A 21,622-nucleotide genomic window follows, 5' to 3' on the forward strand; every position below is an offset into this window, starting at 1 on the left:
ATAAGAGCCCCGCTGTTTTTCTCACGTATTACCATATTACCATACGATGCGGTAAAAGATACCTGCGTTGCTCTACGTATTACCGTATTACCATACGATGCGGTAAAAGATGCCTGCGTTGCTCTCTAACGTTACTGCAATGAAGGCAGTCTCGACCTTCCGCCCTTTGGAGCCTTCACTTCTTGATTTTCTATAAAGCCTCCAGCAGCTTCGTCTTCATCGAGTCGTCAAACTTTAACCACCATGAATCAAGCTCCCAGCACCCAGACACCAGCAGCACCCGTGGAAGCCCCGTACTGGGAACAGCAGAACGGTACTGTCCAGGCCGCCAAGCCGGGTGTAATGAAGGATCTCGAGAGTGAAGACGGTTTGACAAGAGGCCAGTGGCAAGTCGGCTTCTGGGATTGCTTCACGACTCTCATGCCCAACTGCTTCATGGTCACGTTCTGCTCGTGCGTCTCGGTGGCTCAGATTTCAGCACGTCTTGGTGTTACCACGTACTCGAAGGCCCTTATCACCTGCTTGGTGATCATCCTCGCGGAGTATGTGACTAGCGGTATCGCCGCGAGAGCAGCTTCCAGCAGCTACACAGTCGAGACGAACTACACCACGGATGGAACGTCGTACACGTATTCGACTAGCAGCGATTCTGGGGCTGCAGTTATCGTGTACCGAGGAGTCACGATTATGGTCCATGTGCTGTTTGCTCTGTTCGTGATGCACCTGCGCACGACGACTCGCGAGCGCTTCCAGATCCCCGGCAGCACTCGCAACGACTTCTTCGCTGGTTTCTGCTGCTCCTGCTGTGCTCTCGCCCAAATGGCGACCCACGTCAAGAGCTACACACCTGGAAGCTGCGAGTTTGGCCAGGTGGCGGCCACGCTGCCTCCTTACACGAAGTAGACGGGAATGGTACACGTGCATGCACTTGTTTTGTCGTTGAAATAAATAATGTGAGTGGTACTGTACCGAAAAAGTTGAAGATGTTAAGGGATCTGGGTGTCACGAAGTGAATACCCACAGCCATCACGTGCAGCTATGATCGATGGCTAATACAGCTCAGTTTCATCGACGGTGATAGTTATCACATTAGTGTATATCGCTTCTTGAGACTCACTTGCCAATCTTCCCAGTATCGCTAATCAAAAATGGACGAACAATATGTCAAGTCGAATCGCTCTGGTGAATTAGATCATGCCCCATACGCTGCGCATGTCGACACTACAGCTCCGAGTGCCCCGAGTGCTCCAGGCACAGGAAACTCCTTTGGAACTTGGAGCACCGGGTTGTTCGGCTGCTTCACCCACCCTATTCCGAACTGCGCAGTGGTCACGCTGTGCCCGTGCATTTCGGTTGCTCGAGTCGCGTCAAAGCTTGAGGTTATGGAGAAGTTTTCGGCAAAGTTCAGGCTGACCCCATACTGGTTCGCGCTCTTTTCGTCGTTTGTCGTGGTGGTGGGGCAGTATGTGATGCTAGCTCTGTTCATCAACCAAATTTCAGTCATCGTCACGAGCGACAAGGTCGTGTGGGGCTACATAAAGTACGAGTATAACCACTGGGGCGAGGACAGCACATGGTACATCTACCTCATCCTCGCTGCTGTCTGCTACGCACTCTTCTCCCTTACGGTCTAGCCAGACCGGCTGCTGCGTGCGAAGACACGCAGCCAGTTCCAGATCGGCGGAAATTGGTGCGAAGACTGTTGGTCGTCCCTGTGGTGCCCCTGCTGCACTCTGGCTCAAACTGCCACACAGGCCAAAAGCTACACACCAGGCAGTTGCACTTTTCGGCCGCCACAAGCCGATACGCTGCCTGCATACAGTCAGCAATAGCTACAGTAAGCGAGACTACGTGGTTACGATCAGAAGCCAAGCGTCGTGAACTTGCATCGAGTCACTAAAATTGCTTCTAACAACCCAAAAGGGTTGTCTTCGGCGAGCGATATCAGGCGACCTGCTCGCACGTTTCCGCCGATCGGGCGCCATATATGTGTATGTTGAAGATAACGCTAGTTATTTTCCACACTTTCCAAGCTCACATCTTTGTTATGCCTGTAATTAACAAGGGTGAATGTACCCAGCACGAGCGTTCACTGAACGCATTAAAAGTCCTTTACGTGAAAAGTCACCTGCAGCTTGACCTCGCTCATTTCTTAATTCGAAAGCTGCAGCTTTCGAATTAAGAAATGACCCCACTGCCATGGCCGAGCCGGAGCAAGCCTACGCCATCCACATCGACGACCCTAAGGGCAACAACCTCGGAGCCACGGTAGGTAAATGGGAGGTTGGCTTCTGCGACTGCTTCACGCACTGCGTGCCCAACTGCCTCATGGTCACGTGCTGCCCATGCATCTCGCTCGCCCAAATCTCGGCGCGTCTCGGCATGATGGACTATTCGCTGGCTATGGTGCTGTTCGTCCTCCTCTACGTCTTTACAGGAGGAATCGGTGCTATCGCAGGCGCAGTTTGGCTGTGGCAGGCGCGTACCAAGACCCGCGAGCGTTTCCAGATCCCTGGGAGCTGCTGCGGAGACTATTGCGCTGCTTTTTGCTGCGGATGTTGTGCGATGGCGCAGCTGGCGACGCACATCAAGAGCTACAAACCCGGAAGCTGTGACTTCCTAGCCCAGGACACGCTACCTGCATACAGCCGCTCGTAAAGCGGTCGAGCTGAAGCGGAGTACAGCTTGAAGATGGTAAAACATAGGACAGAGGACTTCGTAATGTAAATGATTTTTCCTACTGATTCTCCATGGTAGAAGACAACTGGTACTGTGGTTACTCCGGCGGAAACCAACCACTAATGACACGATACCAGCTTTAATTTCCACAGCGAGTTGCAGAGCTTATCATGTTAAGCTATGCAGCGGAGGATTTGCAGCGTGTGTTTTCCATGTTGAGAGATCATCGGGACGTTATCGATAGTGCCGTAAACCTGACATGGTTTTGATGATGCGTCCAGCGATATGAGAAAAATGAACGCTGGTTAGCCCGTGTTTTGAGTCAGCTTTCGGCATTCTGAAAGAGCTGTCACCAGAATTACTATGACGGTATAAACACGGTATCGGATGTCTTGCATCTCTCCGGACAGCAGACCATCACGAGGCAGTTGGCCACACGCGCTCGCAGAGATCGAGTTTCTCTCGTTGATTTGATCAAATTGGTAATTTAACTAACAAGAGGCTACACGATCAGCACTGGCCTCGAAGTCTCGCTTGATGCGTAACCGCCAGCTGCTCCATGATGATCACTATTTTGGAATACCTTCAGCGGCATCATGAAACCCCGTGTTATTATGCAAATTCCTACTCAGGAATCACCGACAATTGGACAATACCAGACAGTGTCTGGCAGACACGGACAAAAATAACCACCACACTTTCACGATGTCGGGTGACAATAATGGCACGCAGTTTAACACCTGAAAAAGGGAGGTGGACCTGAGCGGCTGCTGCACACACAGCGTGCCTAACTACCTCATACCATCTTGTTGCCCTTGCGCTGCCATGGCCTCCGACTTGGCATGATGGACTTTACAACTTGTTGCTTTTTGCTGCTCTTCTTTACTGGAGGTTTGGTGGGGCCAGCAATCTCGCCCTGCAAGGAGTGGAAGGAGACATGCGAGATGTAAGAAAAACCGGGCGGCAGCTGCGGAGACTGTCTGGCCTCGGATGTTGAGCGATGGCTCAAATAGCTACCCATATCAAGAGTTACGAGCCAGCTGCGATTTCGGGGCAAGGACACATTGGCACCTTACGACCATTAGAGATTCTCTAATAGAGAAGACGTCGAGCTGAATAATCTATCTGACTCTCAGCATTCATAATACGTTTATAATAGCGACATCGCGGTGCACTTCACTTTATTCTGACGCCGTGCAATAGTAAATTCACCTCCAGCTTCGTGGAGGCTCGATGGTTTACCATCGATGGCTATAGATAACTACATAGAGTTTTTAAGCGGCCTGCTTGGCGATCTCGGTCGATGTTATTTTATTGTACGAAACCATTCATCTCGTTCTGACATTGCTCAGTCTCATTGAGAAACGGCTTAGTTAGGCCATATCTGTAGTTGCCTATTGGCTAGTTTCGTACGCTGTGACTCAAGTGACGAGGAAGCACCTCATTCCAGCTTTAGCCCATTTAGGCGTACTAACTATTCCTTTGCATCCTCATTGTGCGACTCGCAAACTGGAAATTGAGATGGCCGATCTGGAAGCTGAGAAGCCCTACGCCATCGCAGTGGAGGAACCCAAGGCAGACCCGGCTGACGGCAAGTCTGCGGCTGGAGAGTTCACGGCCGGAAAATGGGAAGTCGGATTCTGTGACTGCTTCAAGCACTGCGTGCCCAACTGCCTCATGACATCGTGCTGCCCGTGCGTCACCTTAGCACAAATTTCCTCGCGTCTCGGCATGATGCCATTCAAGTTTGCCTTGCTGCTATCGATTCTGCTTCTCATTTTCCCCTGCGTCGGTTCCCTTATCTTTGCCTTGTGGATCTGGAGGGCTCGAAAGGAGGTGCGAGAGCGTTTCCAGATTCCAGGTGGGTGTTGCGGCGACTGTTTGGCCTCATGCTGCTGCGGGTGCTGCGCCATGGCTCAGATGGCCACTCACATCAAGAGTTACAAGCCTGGAAACTGCGCTTTTGGACCCCAAGACACCCTGGCTCCGTATCAGCGCGCTTAGACCGCCGACCCCCCCCCCTCCATTTCGAGAAGCTCGTATTTTGAAGGCTAATTATGAAACCATGAAATACGAAAGCTTATCTTCTTCCCACTTCCCTATTTGTATCACAAGAACCTATTTTACTACAATGGAGTGCAGCATCATAAGCTGGGGTACTTTTCTAACGTTCAAAAACCTCTAACGAAACCACGATGCAGCCCCCTTACGCTGTTCCAGTTGACGATGTCGCCAAGGTTAATGCAAACGCCGCGGAAGTTGTGGTGACCATTCCGGCTGAAGAACTGAAGCCCGACAGAGATCCGTCCGGGATCTTGCTCGGCGAATGGGAAGCACCTGCTGTACGCACTGCACCCCTAACTGCCTCATGGCAACCTGCTGCCCCTGCATTTCAGTGGCGCAAATCTCTGCTCGCCTGGGTATGACGACGTACACCTGCGCACTGCTCACTTTTGTGCTGCTGTTCTCGTTTACTGGTGGCCTCGCGCACGCGGTTCTCTTCGTGTGGATCTGGCAGCTACGACAACTGACCAGAGAACGATTTAAAATCCCGGGTGGGTGTTGTGAGGACTGTTGCGCGTCCTTTTGGTGCTCTTGCTGCACACTCGCGCAGATCGCTACACACGTCAAGAGCTACAAGCCAGGAAGCTGCGACTTCGGACCGCCAGACACATTGCCACCATACAAGAAGGCTTACGGTAGCACAACAAACTCCTTAAAATAAAATTTAACCGTTGTGCAGATGGCCGTATATGAAGGCTTATTGTGGCTTCCGATGACGAGGCGCCTCATAGTGTCCCAACAAAGATGTTGTAGTGGACAATGTCCACTGGACATGCTCATGTCCACTACAGATCGCCCATCATTGTTTAATACCCCACCAAACATCACAATCGAATTCACTCTGAAAGAACGATATCCCCGCGAACCATGGCAAAATCTAAGTCCCCGTCACTCTCGCCAACACAAAATGAAGATGATCACCCTTACGCCGTCCAAGTTAATCGCCCCATGACACCGCCAGGAACCTTTTCTCCAACACGCAAGGAAGATAATCATCTCTACGCTATCGAAGTCGATCCCCCGGTGACCCCAACAGGGAATTTTCATCACGGATCCCCACGTGCTCGAGACAATGGCGTTGGCAACATCAGGATGGGAGGCTGGGAGACGACCTCGTGCTGCGGCTGCTTCAAGCACTGCGTGCCCAATTGCTGCATGGTCACGTTTTGCCCGTGTGTGACGCACGCGCAGATTACAGCTCGCTTGGGAATGGCGTCGTATTGGTGCGCACTCGCCACACTATTTACGTTGGTGGTGCTGACCGGCGGCACGGTGCATGCGATCCTCTTCATCTGGATCTGGAAGGCGCGTGCGCTAACTCGTGAACGCTTCCAGATCCCGGGTGGCTGCTGCCGAGACTGCTGCGCCTCCCTATTTTGCCCGTGCTGCACACTTGCTCAGATCGCCACGCACATCAAGAGCTACCAACCTGGAAGCTGCGACTTCGGACCACCAGATACGCTGCCACCCTACTCGCGCACGTAGGAGATTAAGGTAGAACGAATAGCCGTAGATCTTTCGATCTAATGAGAGCAAGAACATCATAAGTCCAGCACCAATGCTTTCCATGATATTACATGGCGTGTCCTCTATCGCGAGCGCAGGGGTTAAGGGTATTTGACAAACTAGTAATATAAAGTAATAATATTACTAATGCTATTTGAGTATTAGTGCTATTAATACAGTATAGTGTGGTATTCACTATTAGTATTAGTATTACTCAGGTGAGGCGATATTATAGTAATCTGAACAGTACTATTTTACCAGAAAGCCAGTGAACAAGCAACTGCCCCTCATTGAGCACTCATCGAACCTGTGGCTGTCCTGCGTCGTTTGCCATTTCAGAAAAGAACTGGATACCGCCATTGCGATCGACCAGGATTCGACGGCTGAAGATGCCTTGTGCAGTTCATGGCTGTGTGGAAGGTCCTGAGCTCAAGACAGACTCTTGCACCGTATGCGGAAAGCCCACTCACCACCTGTGTGCAATCGGGGTATTTGAAGGAGACACGTCGTCGTTGAATGAAAGGTAATTTGCTCATTGTTGTGTCTTATTTCCACGTCTAACCCTCTTCTCTGTTGATACGCAGATTCTGCAGTCAACCATGTGTAGAGAAGATTTACCCGACCGCTAAGGACTCTACACCAGCCGTGACGACCTCTTCGACGGTCCCCGCCGCTACATCTTCTTCTACGTCGAGGAATATCTGGGCTGGATCCGACTCCGATTTCGTGCCGTCTCCTGAAGTCGCCGTGGCATCAGATACTGCGGTTGTGCGTCCAGTGAAGCGTCGGAAGGTTGCGGCGAAAGGGAAAGTGGCCAAGGTGAAGGCCATTAAACCTCCTCTGGATGGTAACCTACGTAGTGTGCTGCCTCCTCCCCCGGCCTCTCCTGTTTCTGACTTAGGGGTCCCGCTTTCATTGACACACTCAAGGAAGGTTGGTACTACTGATTCTGTCTGGGATCTAATTCATGTATTGGATAAACCCTACAGAAAGCGAAATCCGTGAAAGCCTTCCACCCAAGTGTACCGCAACATTTGTCTGCTGTGCTGTGAGAAAATTCAAGAAGCTCTCTCGTACCCTGAGCTAGACCCCATGACCAACAAAGATGTTAGAGTCGCGTACACGTGCAAGCTGATAAGGCGGTCTGTGGTTAACCATGCGGCTTTTGAAGCTTATTTCCAGTCGACGAAGGAGTCTACTAGCGTGTGGTCAGCTTTGTCTGCAGACGACTGGGTACTGGCAACCGAGATGGAAGCGGTAACGCACTTTATCGCCAACTTGGCATTGGTTGAGGTGCAAAGCGAGAATCTAGTATCTTCATACATGGTAGTATTCCGGAGACTTGCCGAGAAGAAGCTGAAATCGTTAAATTTTGACACTATGGTTATTGAAGCCCCTCGAGCAAAGAATGGGAACGAGGCAAGTCATCGACGGGTAGTAAGAAAGCTTGACCAGTTCACAGAAGCTGGGAAAACGTGCCTGCGAAGGACTCTTCTACAACTGCAGTCACGGTTCCCAAACGTGACGAGGGAGGCTATGGTGTGTATATTACTGGACCCTCGTACTAAGTCCAGCGCCAAGAAAATTGCTGCGGTTGGCAACGTCTCCCGCAAAGAGGAGAAAGCCACCTACAAAAATGGTCTGGAATTCCTTCGAGACGAGCATCGAAAAGTGTTTGCGCAGATGGCGAAGGTGGGCAAGATGCCATTATCGCAGACTTCATCGCAGAGCAGCCTACTCAGCCAGGACTTGAATTCCCCGCGGTTTCTTCTCCATCATCGACAGGCTGGGACGACGAAGACGAGCTCTTGCTCGGGGCACCCATCGTACAAGTAAGACCAGGGAGGAGGTCAAGGAGTCGGAGTTAAATGCAAGAGCGGACAGTATCATGAACGAGTGGCTCGAGATGGAGCCTGAGTGGCTCGAGATTGCACAGCGCCAAAACCCTGAGACCAAGAAGGAAGATCTGTCCTCTGCAATGACAACGGACAGTCGGACGGGTATGTGCTGGTCGCTGCTGGGGTTGTACCAACACGTAGACGTCCTGCAATGATTTCGCGACGAAGGCGAGAGCCAATGCCCTTCAATCGCGCTGCTTGCACGTATTCATCTCGGCAAGATCTTATCGTCGGCGTTTCAAGAGCGAGTGTTTTCTACGGGGGGAGTAATTATGGGGCCGCTTCGTACCAGAACAGATAGCAGGCGATCGGAGAAGCAGCTACTACTGCGGCACAACAGGAACGAGATTGTGATGATGAAGCAAGACGCGCGCAAGTCGCGTGACTCTTCGAAAGCGGTAGAATAGTACTTTGACCATTAGTACTAATAGTACTAATATCAATACCGTGATGAGATTTCAGTACTATTATTAGTATTACCGGGAAAAAAATGGCCTAGCATTACCGGTAATAGTGCTACCGCCTTTTTGGCGGTACTATTAACCCCTGGTCGAGCGTGTTGAAATGGATACATGTGCTGTAATTTCCTGAAGTGGAACGTCGTTTTATTGGTGTTTCCACACAGTCAGTGTGCGGTGCTTTGGCAAATCTTTGTGCGGTCTCATTTAGCGTTTGTATAATCGCGACCTTCGACAGCTTCCCTGCCAGGCTTGAGCTTTCTCTCCGGTCGTTCGAGTATCTCCGTCAGTCCTAAAGTCTCCACTTCAAGTTCAGAACCGTAGCGACGTCATGAAGGAGGACGTCAAGTTCCAGTTCATCTGCTTCGGCTTTGGCCAGGCTATCATGCTGCTCAACGTGGCGTCTGGCGTCTTGTCCAAGTACCTGACGCTTGAGAACGCCAGTCTGCCCACGCTACAGAGCACGTGTCTGTACGTGATACTGGGGGTGGTCTACCTCGCCGTCCGCTTCGTGCGCAAGACGCCGCTTATCGGTGTACCCTGGCGGTTCTACGTCATTTTGGCCGTCGTCGACGTGGAGGGCAACTACTTTGCCGTCAAGGCCTACAACTACGCCAACTACGCGACGCTGAGTCTCATCCTAAACATGACGGTGCCGTTCGTCACGCTCTTCTGCTACCTGTTCCTCAAGACGCGCTACTCCATCCGCCACTACGTCGGCGCGTTGATCGCTCTGTGCGGCTCCATCGTCATCTTCGTGTCTGACTACACGTCGTCCGCCAACGGAACCAGCAGTCGCGAGGTGCGTGGCGACATGTACGCACTCATCGCCGCCGCGCTCTACGCTACTTCAAACGTGATGATCCAAGCGGTAGTCAAGACGCGCAACGTCGACTCGAACATCGAAGTGCTGGGCTTCCTGGGCTTCTGGGCGTCGATCGTGTCCATTATCCAAGTTTTGATCCTCGAACGTAGTCCAATCGAGGCTGTCGACTTTACAGACCGCGTTTATGGCTACATGGCCGGCTACGTCTGTGTACTCTTCGTCTTCTACACCATCACGTCTGTCTTCCTGCGTTGGGCTGAGTCACTCATGTTCAACCTCAGTCTGCTCACGGGTCCGATCTTCACGGTCGGCGTCTCCTACCTCATCTTCGACGAAGCTGTCAACAAATGGTACTGGCTGGCGCTGGCGCTGGTGTACATTGGTCTCATCTGCTACAGCACCGCCCCTTCCCCCAAGGAGAACGTCAAAGCAACCGAAGACAAATATGTCAATGGAGACTATGGTGAGGCGCTTACACCCGACGCCACTCGCTACGCCTAGTTTTCAGCTGCAATATTTCTACTTTAATCGTCAGCGTCCTTTTGCTGTTTCTGAAGAGTTTTATCTGTAGTAGTCGGTGCCATGTTGCGCCACGAAAGAGAAAGCCAAAACCTGCGAATGCTCCAGCTTGAATTTAATTAATTTTACAATCTGTCGGCAAGCAGAATTCCTAGAATGCTGTAGCTACTGTAGACTTTTTAGAATTTGTCTCGCTTCAATGTATCCATCTTTAGGACCCTTCTCAAACCTCTTTTTCAACCAATCATAGCGCCATAAATCTCCAGCCATTCGAGCAGTTGAATCGATCCATGGACCCGCACCTGTACCAGCGAGTTCTACTGGCCGTGCAGGCAAGTCACTCGCCTCTAGCGTCGGCGAGCGACCGCCAAGCTGCCTATGCCTTCTGTGAGGAATTTAAGAGCCGCGAAGACTGCGCACTGTACGCCGTAGCGCTGTATCAGCGCCCCGGCGGCGCTGATTCTCTAGAGCTCCATACTCGCCAACACTTTGCGCTGCATGTGCTGGAGCATTACGTGCTGACCAGATGGAGCGCCTTGCCGCTTGAAGAGCAGCAGAAGATGCGCGTGGAGCTCGTAGCATTGCTACTCAGAGAGAACCAGTCCGACGCCGCAGACGACCCTGTGTTCGTGAAGGAGAAGAAGGTCTCGCTATTGGCTCAAATAGCCAAGCGACAATTCCCTCAACGCTGGCCAGACCTGCTACCCGAACTACTTAAAATCTGGCAGACTGGCAGCAGTAGACAAGTGGAACTTGTGCTGCTAATTCTACGGTCTTTAGCGGAGGATTGCGTCAGTAGCTCGTTCAACACGTCGATACCCCCAGCGAGGAGGAAGGATATTCTTCAAGGGCTAAATGTGTGTCTGCCACAGCTGTTTCCCGTAGTGTACCAGGAACTGGAGAAGCAATACGCAATTTACAAGGCAGCAACTGCAACTCCAATGCAGAAGAGCAGGAGTCAGAGACTCATCCATGCGGCGCTGGATATGCTTAAAGAATTTCTCGAGTGGATGCCGCTGGAGCGACCTGTGGACCCTGCAACAAATTTTATTATCGTTGCCGTATTGCTATTGGAGGAAAAGGAGTTTAGAGTGGCAGGAGCGCAGTGCTTGGAAGTGTACATGGCGAGAGGCTTTGGCAAGGAGAACCGAGCGATTATGCTGCAGAGCATCAGTCAGATTCTTGACAAGGTGAACACACTGGATCTGACGACACTAGAGCCCGATCTGGAGGCGAATCTGCTGTTCCACAAGAAGGTAAACGACATGTTGGTGACGTGGGGGACGTGTCAGCTGGACGTGCTGCTGTTGGACGGGCCTGGAGACCAGGAAATGGCGCTGCTGCGGGTGATTCTCCGCAACTTGTGCAAGTTATTCGCTCATCCGAGTTTGATCGTGACGGAAGCGCAGATTATTCTGTGGCTCACGGTACTGAAGAACAAGACGATCCTGAAGCAGGGAGAAGCTTTTCTAGCAGAAATTCTGGACCAGCTGCGCCAAGTCTCGTTCGATAAATACTTCAAGCTTGGCTCGCCTGAGCGTGAGAACGCAGGACCTCAAGACAGCGCTTGTGACTGCAGCAAAGAAGAGTTCGACGACCACAGCGAGTACATTGCTTACTACGGGAACTTCCGGGGACGTCTGTACGCTCTGATTCGTGTGTTGGTGCAGCTGAACCCCGCGATTGTGCTGCAATCTTTGCACGACCGTCTGGTATTCGTTCTATCTCAGTATGCTGCAGGAACAGACCACTTGAGCCCCGATCGCGGGTTTTGTACTGACCTCAGTACTGCGTATCTGTACCACGAAGGCATTTCGTCTCTGATCGACTGCATCGTCAAGCAACTGCCCGCGAATGCGATGGGAAACCCCACGAACCGTCAGGCTTTACAGGCGATTCTACAGGCCATCCTATCGTACAACACGCCCGACCCGCTGCTGAAGTTCCGTCAGCTGCTCGTATTGGCGTCGTTCGCCAAGTATTACGTTCTGGATGGCAGCACCCTTACAGCTGTCTTTGAGATGCTCTTCGCTAACATCAACTTTGTGCTGTCGGGAGAGGACGTGCACGGGAAGATGAGCAGCGGCACCATCAACGTTCGGAGACGAGCGTTGGCGTCTCTTGTGTCCATCTGCCAAGCGATCCCCGCGCACATTTTGCCAGTCTTGCCAGTGCTGTGCACGAAGGCTCAGGAGTTGTTTGCGGCGGATCGTGTGACGGATACGGAAGGTGTGATGCTGTATGAAATGCTGGTGTTGGTGTCCAACTCGATGGAGAACAGAGACGAGCGTGTGCAGTTCGTGCAGCAGATTGTGCAGGACCCGCTGTCTAAGTGGACTTCTCCTGACATGACGGCGCTCGTGAGCTCTTCGCAGAACATTGTGACCGCTATTGAAGCGGCTAGCAACGACGAAAAGTCGAAGAAACTACTCGGAATGATTATTAAAACACTCACGACGTTGTACGGCATTGCCAAGCGCGCTGGAGTGACTTTTTTACCGAAAACTACCGAGAATTCGGGCGCATTTGAAGGCGCGTGGCCTCACTTACTGCCGAACTTGTTGGCGCTTGTTCGCTCGCTCCACGGGCTCCAGGATCCGGCAGTGAAAGCTGTGGTGCTGAAAACGTCCAGTGCCTGCTGGTTGCTGAGCGTCTCAGTGGATGAAGTCGCTCAACTGCTGGGAGGGAAGAACCAGCTCGAAGAAGAAGAAGTGGCCAAGCTGCCGGTCGCCTCCAGGTGGTCCAAGTGGCACAAGAACGTGCGTGACATTTCGTACCATTTGATGGGCGTGGCGGTGGGCCAAACGAGCTTCTACACGAACCCTCAAGTGGCTTCAGTACTGCGGAATAGCATGCTCAGCGACTTGGACTTGATGGAGCATCGCCACTTGAAAGGAGCGCTGGCTTACGTGTACTTGCCGTTCCTCAAGAACTGCCCCCGAGAGCTGTATCCCTCTCTCCTTGACCCCGTTCTTTCGACGTTGTTTGGTCACTTCGCCCAGCGTTTAGCAGCCATTCTCCAGCGCTCAACTAGTGGAGATAAACCAGCGCAGACGCCGTGGAGCGCTCTGGTTGTTGGTATCGAAGACGCAAAGCAGGAGATTGCGCGCGAGAAAATGGTCATGGAGCTGACGCGTCAAGCTGTCGACTTTATCGAGTACGCTATCGATCCGAAGACTGTGGTGGGCACCGACACAGACAACCCGAAACACGTGACGAGTCCGGAAGATGCCTTCCTTCGGGACTATATTCTGACGCAGTCCGGGACGTTGCCGTTTGCTATCGGCGCAGTTTTGGTGCAGGTGATTTGCTGGAAAGACACGCTGAGTTGTCGCAAGGCGGTGGCTCTGGGTGACAAGCTGGTCAATGTTCTGCACGCCGACACCAAGTACCACGCTCTTCTCGGTCGCGATCTCTTCTCCGCTGCGCTGCAAGGAGTTCTACGCGAACATGTTGGCCACGTCAAGGAAGACGGACTTAAGTGGGAGATTATCAACTTGGCTCGTAACATTTACTGCAGACTGACGCTGGGGTTGATCCCAGTGGAAGAGTGCAAAGGAATCGATCCGTGCAACCAGCCTCTTCGTCCGGCGTCGTCGCTGTGTTCTGCTCCACGTGAGATTCTGCTTTCTCTTCCGGACGTTGCGCCTGGACAAGTGGAGGCGCTTGACACGCTGCTACGTGAGAAACACAGTATCAAGACACAAAAGAACGCGTTCAGGGAGCTGTTGGAGATGCCAATACTGGCGATTCGACGCGAACAAGCGCTTGCGTCGGGCTCAACGTCGCCGCTCGCAGGAATTCTGGGCAGCACGAGCGCGTCGGCCAAGACAATTGTCGACATTCCGGAGAAACTGGTGATCCCCAGTAGGGAGTTTGAGAACCAGATCAAGTGGCAGCAAGCGCAGAACCCGAATCTAGACACGCAGACTCTCTTCGGTGCCCAGTGAGGACGAAATAGAATTTATACGAGCAGTTTCTAGTAAATAAAAGCAGCTCACTCGAGAGTTTTCAAGACTGTGGAGCTACTAGGACGCACTTTGGGTCTGTCCGGGAGCTTGTGTCACTTTCGGAGCGTTGGCTGGCTTCTTCTGCGGCACATCTTGGTACACCATGACATCGTCGCCGATAGCGAGACCGTACTTGTCGTTGAATGCTGCGACGTCAGGCACGTCGTCTCCTTGTCGACACAAGTAGAAGGTTCTCTCTAAATGATACATGAGTGCTGGGCTGATGTAATGGAACGCCACGCTGTCAGGTGCAGCGCCTCCCTCTTTCCCCCGCACGCCGCCTATGTGCTGATGATACTGCACATACCAGTAGTTCACTCGCTTCGGGTCTGCGAAGAACACTCCTTTGGGTTTATCTGCATGCCACCGCTCGCGTCCTTGATGGTCCCGTGTATCCCACGGGTAAACGTCGTGCCACATCATGCAGAACGAGATAGACGCATCATCCGGCAGCATTTCACTGTGTCTGTCCGACAGACACGTCCAGTCGGGTAAAATGTTGACGATCTTGTCCATGTACAGGCGATTCATGACGTAGCCCGGTCCCCCAGAGTTAAACACCCAACGCTCCCATCTCGACCTCCAAATGGACTCGAGCGAGTCGTCCACGATGTAGTAGCTCACCAAGTCCTGCGTCAGATTAAACCTGTGTCCCATCTGCATGGGTTCTCGCTGGTACGTCTGCATGATCTCAGGTCTCCGGAGATAATGTCGTAGATTCTCCATAACAACGTACGCGTCGTCGTCAGCCTTGTAGAACCAGTCGTAATCGTGGCGGAAGTGCTCGTGCACGTAGCGAAGCGTGGCCTTGTGCTTCTGCCACAGATGGTTGTGGTCAGCGATGACGTCCATTTCGATGACTTCGTAGCGTTGCTCTTTCTCGGTGCCTGCCGCCACCACAATCGTGTCTGTCGTGTTGCTGAAGAACATGAGTTTGTCGCAGCGCTGGCCCCAGGTCTCGGCTACGGACTGCGCGCGGGTCTTGTGGTGCACTGAAATGGTGTTCACGAAGCAGAAGATCTTAGGATAAACGGAGTTTTCGTGTAAGTTCTGCGGTGGCGGACGCTCCGGCGTGACTTTGACCAGATCCAACGCATAGCGAGAGCGAGCGATGTCGAGGGCGCAGAGATCGGCCTTGGAAAGGCCCGTGACCGGGGGTGGAGGAAGCAACAAGTCCGAGCTTGCGGAGGACGGCGGGATGATAGTTAGGAGCTGCAAAAACTGGAGGAGAAGGACGAGATGGTGTAGAAGATGTGGGGGCGATATGGAGGACTGTGCAGCCCTGTGGTGAACGTACGGAGGCGTCATACCGACTTCTTGATGAGTATATTATAGGTCGCGACTGACGTGGCCGGGTTGTCAGTTTATCTCTGGTTGTTTGAAAACCCCAATGATATATTCAGAAATATACTGTTAAAGCTGAATAAAAAGCCCCTTTCTGTACTTTACCCCCCTTGTTTTAATTTAAGTAAGTCTGATAAAGGGGGGCATATATTAATACTATTGATAAAGGGGGGCATATATTAATACTATTAAAATTTGAGACCCTTTATCAATTTTTTTAGTTGTTCAATTAAGTATTTCATTCATTTGTTTTATTAAATCATTTTTTAAATTATAAGCATTTTGTTTTATGTCTTTTTATTTTTTTTAATTTATTTTCTTTAATTAATTTATTTTTTACAAGAAATATTCCACTTACAGCTTTTGGAATTTTATATTTAATTATATTTTTTAAAAAAATAAATTTTTTAGCTGGTTATTTCTAATCAAAAATCAATAATTGTACCGATTGAACACCTTGCGGTACTTGCGCCGAACACGTAAGGGAACGTCGTAAGTTACTGCGTAGCGTTTGTACTTGATGTTTGTATTAGTCTTGTATGGACCTGAAGGGTAGGTATATAATCTGTGAACAAGTTTTCTAGCGAATGTCGATAGTGATACGGTATTGCGTAGCAGTGACAACACATCAATGTCGTAACTTGCCACACACATTCAGCAGATGGCCAAATGTGTGCACCGTCACAAAACTCAGCTCAGATTATACGCAGAAGAAGGTACGTTGATTCAAGCAATTTGCATTCTGACAACACGAATACTAACCACTCATCAATTGAAACGCAGGCGAGTGCTACACAATACCACTATCGTTCTCGTCGTCACCGTCGTCGCTACCGTTCCCACCGTCGCTACCACGATCGCGAAGCTGGAGCTCCCGTCGTGTCTTCTTTCTTCGCCCAGCTTTCTGCCCAGGTCTGCGAAGTACAACGCGCTTCCCAAGGTTTGCTGGAATAGCTTGACCGGCTTCAAAATCGCCATGCCAGATTTCGAAGCATGTCTTGACCCCACCTTTGTACTCCCTGCGTATCTTGTGGCACAGCCAGCACTTCGCGTTATCAATTGAGCAGCGCTCACAGAAAATATCGTTGCAAATGACTTCTTTTTGCTCGTGCACAATAACGCACAAACTTTACAAAACCTCTGCCGACGCTTCTGCACTCCGCTGACGGTGACCGAGTCCTCCGATCGCTGGAGCGCATGCGTGAGGCGGACTGGTGTGCGTTTGCGTTTCTGGCTGGACGGAAGTGGTGTAGCTTCTACCCCGGCAAAATCTTCGACTTTGAGCTGCAGGAACTGGTTCTATAGGACACGTAATCACTCTGAGCGCATCATAGGTGCTGTCTTCTGTATCTTGGCTGCTTCCTTGTGCGTTATATACGAGTTCATCAACGCCAGGTCTAGGAAGCCTAAAAATAGGCTTTTGTAATTCACTTCCGACATCTCGTTAACAGTTGAAGCGAGTGTGACTGGAGGCGAAGTTAGTCGAGGCGATCAACTCCACCCATCCAGTCCTGGTAGTCGTTTACGGCGGCGGGACACTGCACTTGGATCGCACCAACCCTCTTTATTTTTCTTTCGATCGTCGAAGGAGACATCGCGGAGCCTGTACGCAGGTAATAAACATGCTCCCGATCCCACCAAATGTACGTGATCATGCTTAGGATGGCGATGGAGCGTGAAAGTGCGAAGGTGCCACGGGGAATACTCGCAGGACGAGTCTTGCTGGTCAACTGGATGTTCTTGTCAAGCCCGAGATGATTTGTCATCACAGTTCCAATAACGTATGTCTTCATACTAAGGAGCTTCACCGCAAACAGTACCGGCGAGCAATAGCGGTCAACAACGACCGCATGCCACTCGCGTCGAGAATGAGCATCCAGCACTACCTTCAAATTTCGCAACACGACAGCAGCACCAGTCTCAAAATCAACGGCAGGGCTCGCGCCGTCTGCATAGTCTCTCCTCCCGACGTAAGCTTCAAATTTAGTCAGTTATGACATTGAATGTTGTTAGACACACCAAAAGCTACAAGTTCCGACAGCAAAATGTGGACAAAAAAAGCTGTGGCCGTAGGCAGCCTTCGCATCACATATCATAAGCAGTTTGGACCCATAACGATGGGGCTTGTCAGACATAAACATTCGGGTCGTGTTTCGTTTCGACGTGGAGGGAGAAACGTCCTCATCAAACGAGAAGACGGAAGGGAGTGACCAGCCAGCCAGATATCGCTGCTGAATCTTGTCGACCACCGGGCACAACTTCCACAACTTATTGTAGCTGTGATTGGTCGTGTTGTCAACGAAGTGAGGATCGCGCATTATGTTCTGGCATCTATCACGAGTCATGTACCGGCCAAAAATACCTGCTGACACGGCGCTGTCCTTCACTATTGACCAGTGCGCGGAAAAGCCCTTCTTCTGAGGACACATCATGCGCGCGCTGAGAATGCCGACGGCATGCAGGACCTTGTGTGTGGCGTACACCAGGGCGACGATCGCTCGGCCGCCTGTGAATATCTTAGGCGCGCTTCTCTACCTGCGGAAGGCAGTACCGATTTGTCTCCGCGGCGATCGTCACCCACAACGATTTTGGCATGAAGTATAACAAAGTGAATAGTGCGGCCGCCATACGTCAAGCAGTTCGGCGACAGGCCTGGCCTCCTCCGTACCTAGTCCAGTATATACCGGAGTAGTAGTCTCATACTGTGTTGAAGCTGGACTCCACTTGATAGCCCGTCGAGCTTCCTCTCGTCCCTTGACTTCTGCACGGGTGAGACTGCTGTTGCCAACTGCAACGATGCAAGAAAGGCTTCGTCCATTTCGGCCGCATCGCGATCTGACAGCACATCGTCATCTTCGCTTGGCTCAGGGATGCTAGCATCGATATCACACACCCCATCGTCTTCACCTGCGCCTGAACTGTAGCTCTCGTAGTCATCGCTGTTTTCCCCGTCCACCAAATATTTAACGTCGCCTTTGGCTTATGACGGTTTTTTGGTCGTAGCCGAGGTCCAGGTGCTGCGACTCGCTCCTCGTCATGACCACTTTCTAGCCCAGAGACGTCTAAGAGCAAGTGCAAACCAGCACCGGCTTCGTGTTCCTCCTCGTTGACTGATAGATCACCTGGGGAGAGGCCAAATGCTCTCGTTACAGCAGCCTGGGACAACTCAACCTCATCTTCACTGGGCGGGCCGAAAATTTCAGCGACTGTATTCTGTGAGAGGTATACGCTGGTATCAGTCTGGGAGGTTCGAATTTCATTTACTTCTGCCCTTGTTCAGGTTCTTCATCTCGACCTTCATTCTCTGTACGCACTTCAGCATCTGTAGAAGGTTCTTCTACTAAACCGGACTTGAATGCGTAGTCTACGACGGCGATCTCACCTACGAACACATGGTTTTCATCATGACTTGAATAACGCCACTCGATCTGGAGTCGAGTCGGGCACTTTGACGTCGACCCCGCCGCCCGAAGCTGCCGCCAAAGGTGACCAATATCAATGTCGCGTGCAGCAGCAGCCTGAGCGGCAGGTTTCTTGCGTCGAACCGACCTAATGCGCGCCATCCAAGAGAATCTCGAATGAATAGTCAGTGCTACTTGTCGCGCATCCACTCACTACGACCAGGCTGACCCCCCCCGTCCAGGCTTTGTCTCGCTCATCAAACACCTCTCGCAGCTTATATCTTGTCAGTGCTGACAAAAGGCTTGATTAAAGTATTGAAAACCCAGTTCTGAGCCATTTCCTATTCTTCTTCTGGCAATGTCGTACATACTACCTTCGTCCCACAAGACATTTGACATTTGGTTTAAATGTGGTACACATTAGAGTGCTAGAGCCATTGGATTGGTCAGTTTATTTTATAATAGCCACAGCTAATTGGTGTGTTTTCATTATTCTCTTTAGGATTGGTGGAAAATGAACTAATGATTCGTTAAAGCTCCACTAAGTTCGATTTAAACTAGAATTTTCAGATTACATTTGTGATGAGTGGGCGATCCGTTTACAGTCGTGCACCTCCAATTCGGCACCGGTATCAGTCGATACCCTGCCAGATTTTATGATTACGCGAATCAGATGCGCAATTACCTTCGCCCATCACCACCCTAGCAATTAACCTCAACGATTTTCCCCTCCTCGCGGAGGGTTGACACGCCGCATCGATCTGATTTTAAATTTTGGATCGGACGTCTTCATACAAACACACACTTCGATTTTTACCGCCAAAGACAATGGGACATCGCCCTTCCTCCTACATGTCCCTAACTCTAGCACAAGTCAGATCCTGCATGCTCTCACTCCGAACTTGCTCGTTGGGCAACGGAGCTCAGCGTGAAGGAGTACAACTACCCGGAGGCAAACACCTAGTCGAGGGTAGCTGTACCGCTTCCAGCAGCGCACAGGGCTGTGGTTTTCGCAAACTCCCGCCTAATACAACTGCCGTACTGCAGCCCATGGACCAGGGCATCATTAAGTGCCTGAAGAATGAGTACCAGAACAAGAAGCAAGCCGCGGAGCTGGAACTGTTCTACAAGGGTGTTCCTTACACGCCGGTCGACGTTTACTCCGCCATGAAGTGGTTGTCTGAAGGCTGGAACAACATATCTGCAAAGACTATTAGAAACTGTTGGTGCCACACAGGCATCGTCTCAAAACTAAACATTAATTTAGTACTGAATTAACAAAAAAAGTATCAGTGCACTGGATTTGCGTTTGTTTTTTGCTTTACGTTGTGCACTTATGCCCTGGCACTGTTGATATGGTCCGCCCTGCCGAATTGGAGGTGCACGACTGTATATGCGTGGAGGAGCTTAATTTATGATTACGCCTTTCTAATTTCCAGCTGCGAAAACAAAACTAAAAAAGGTCACTTCATGAAGTGTGGCGAAGAGTTTCCCCTCGCACCCCAGAATCACCCAAACTGTGACAATGTTATCTTCCTTCGGTGACCCATTAAATTAGCACAGCAAAGTCGTAGCTGTAGCGCTCGTAACGAGCGTTCAATTGAATGCTTTAGCGTGCTATTGTGAATTCCGCCTAAATCTGGAGACCTGAGCCGATTGGTCAAATCCAGCATCCGCAATGTGATTGGTCAAATCAAGTTGCAGTTGATAGGTACGGCAACCAGCGCGCACTTGCGGTGAAGACTCTTCTGATAAGGCAGCACGGCGGTGTAGAGGGAACCGCTAGCGTCAGCACTTGCTCAGGTAAATAGTTAAGATATACCTGCATAATAATTATGCTAGAAAATAGCACGACGCTTCTGCTATAAGGCAATTAAACTCACCTTGTTGATGGACTCTAAATGTATTTCTTTTTGATTCGAGAAAAGAATGGAGAATGCAGTACTCAAGCAACACGCACATCCTAACACAGTACTACACAGTCTCTACGGGTACTACAATCTTGGATATTCTCGAAAAGAGCTTGCCCGTGTGTATAACAAGTCAGAGATCACGCTTGGCAACTGGATTCGTGTCTATGAGAGTACAGGAACATTCGAGAGAGCTAAAACAGTGGCTGACAAGAAGTTTTCTTCCGATCATCGAGAATGGCTGTGTGATTTCTTTGATAAACATCCCCTTGCATACCTAGACGAAGATCAAGATGCCTTCATGCGTTTCACTGCACGTCCTTTCACACGGTGTCCATACTTTGCCCAAAGTTTGTGTATTATACCCTTGAACGTAGATCCATTAACAGCAAAGCCCTCTAAAGAATCGCCTGATGAATCGCGCTGACTAACCGTAGTTTCTACGATGGGCTGAACAACCAGCTGAAAGATTGACGACGTGGTGTCTGACGGCGCCGCCGGCGACTGTACCTGTGTGGGAACTGGAGACGATGAATAACGGGAGATAGAACTCGCTGAGGGTGGTGTGGGGGACCGTGTAGCAGAATGCCGAGATGCTGAGCCTGGTGGAGGCGTTGACCGTCGGACTAGTGCTGCTGTTGTGACTCTAGAAGGCGTCGGGCGTCGAGGCGGCGCTGAAATCGAAGAAGACGGCGAGTGTTCAGCCGGCGCCGGAGCCAGAGCCGAAGGTGGAGCAGGATGGGCGTCAAGTACCGGGCTGCAGCTTGTGTCGTGGGAAGAAGTTCCAGCGTGTAGTGTAGTTAAGCCCGACGATGAGAACCCCCTGATTGGAGTGAAGTTGTTTGTGTAGGTGTACGAATACGTTCAGAATATGGCGACACACGTGCAGAACGTGGGGATGTCCGAATACGACCGCCACCGCTATGCACACAAGCAGAAGTTGCTGTCTGTAGTGGAGAGCGTCGCGGAGTCCGGGGCATCAAGGCTCAATATTAATCACTAGCTAG

At 51.0% G+C, this 21,622-nt stretch overlaps 8 protein-coding genes across 8 annotated transcripts; 6 read left to right on the forward strand and 2 right to left on the reverse strand.

Moving 5' to 3' along the window:
• Nucleotides 1-194: 194 nt before the first annotated feature.
• PITG_07919 (PLAC8 family protein) lies at nucleotides 195-929 on the forward strand (the record flags this gene model as incomplete). The annotated part of the gene is made up of 1 exon (XM_002904084.1): nucleotides 195-929. One exon carries the CDS (start codon nucleotides 244-246, stop codon nucleotides 901-903), a length of 660 nt encoding a protein of 219 aa, XP_002904130.1.
• Nucleotides 930-1,382: 453 nt separating this feature from the next.
• PITG_07920 (uncharacterized protein) lies at nucleotides 1,383-1,634 on the forward strand (the record flags this gene model as incomplete). The annotated part of the gene is made up of 1 exon (XM_002904085.1): nucleotides 1,383-1,634. One exon carries the CDS (start codon nucleotides 1,383-1,385, stop codon nucleotides 1,632-1,634), a length of 252 nt encoding a protein of 83 aa, XP_002904131.1.
• A 565-nt stretch (nucleotides 1,635-2,199) lies between these two features.
• On the forward strand, nucleotides 2,200-2,658 carry PITG_07921 (PLAC8 family protein; the record flags this gene model as incomplete). The annotated part of the gene is made up of 1 exon (XM_002904086.1): nucleotides 2,200-2,658. One exon carries the CDS (start codon nucleotides 2,200-2,202, stop codon nucleotides 2,656-2,658), a length of 459 nt encoding a protein of 152 aa, XP_002904132.1.
• A 2,227-nt stretch (nucleotides 2,659-4,885) lies between these two features.
• On the reverse strand, nucleotides 4,886-5,363 carry PITG_07922 (uncharacterized protein; the record flags this gene model as incomplete). The annotated part of the gene is made up of 3 exons (XM_002904087.1): nucleotides 4,886-4,993; nucleotides 5,035-5,313; nucleotides 5,361-5,363. 3 exons carry the CDS (start codon nucleotides 5,361-5,363, stop codon nucleotides 4,886-4,888), a joined length of 390 nt encoding a protein of 129 aa, XP_002904133.1.
• Nucleotides 5,364-5,584: 221 nt separating this feature from the next.
• Nucleotides 5,585-7,301, forward strand: PITG_07923 (PLAC8 family protein; the record flags this gene model as incomplete). Its single annotated transcript, XM_002904088.1, has 3 exons — nucleotides 5,585-6,224; nucleotides 6,843-7,182; nucleotides 7,239-7,301. 3 exons carry the CDS (start codon nucleotides 5,611-5,613, stop codon nucleotides 7,299-7,301), a joined length of 1,017 nt encoding a protein of 338 aa, XP_002904134.1.
• Nucleotides 7,302-8,137: 836 nt separating this feature from the next.
• Nucleotides 8,138-9,932, forward strand: PITG_07924 (Drug/Metabolite Transporter (DMT) Superfamily; the record flags this gene model as incomplete). Its single annotated transcript, XM_002904089.1, has 3 exons — nucleotides 8,138-8,249; nucleotides 8,622-8,680; nucleotides 8,922-9,932. The coding sequence occupies 3 exons, from the start codon at nucleotides 8,138-8,140 to the stop codon at nucleotides 9,930-9,932; spliced, it is 1,182 nt and encodes a 393-aa protein (XP_002904135.1).
• A 308-nt stretch (nucleotides 9,933-10,240) lies between these two features.
• Nucleotides 10,241-13,964, forward strand: PITG_07925 (exportin-5-like protein; the record flags this gene model as incomplete). Its single annotated transcript, XM_002904090.1, has 1 exon — nucleotides 10,241-13,964. The coding sequence occupies one exon, from the start codon at nucleotides 10,241-10,243 to the stop codon at nucleotides 13,898-13,900; it is 3,660 nt and encodes a 1,219-aa protein (XP_002904136.1).
• Nucleotides 13,965-13,978: 14 nt separating this feature from the next.
• Nucleotides 13,979-15,303, reverse strand: PITG_07926 (glycoprotein-N-acetylgalactosamine 3-beta-galactosyltransferase, putative; the record flags this gene model as incomplete). Its single annotated transcript, XM_002904091.1, has 1 exon — nucleotides 13,979-15,303. The coding sequence occupies one exon, from the start codon at nucleotides 15,266-15,268 to the stop codon at nucleotides 13,979-13,981; it is 1,290 nt and encodes a 429-aa protein (XP_002904137.1).
• Nucleotides 15,304-21,622: the final 6,319 nt, after the last annotated feature.

This window comes from Phytophthora infestans, genomic scaffold (assembly GCF_000142945.1).
Source record: "Phytophthora infestans T30-4 supercont1.12 genomic scaffold, whole genome shotgun sequence".
In the NCBI taxonomy this organism is placed as follows: domain Eukaryota; phylum Oomycota; class Peronosporomycetes; order Peronosporales; family Peronosporaceae; genus Phytophthora; species Phytophthora infestans.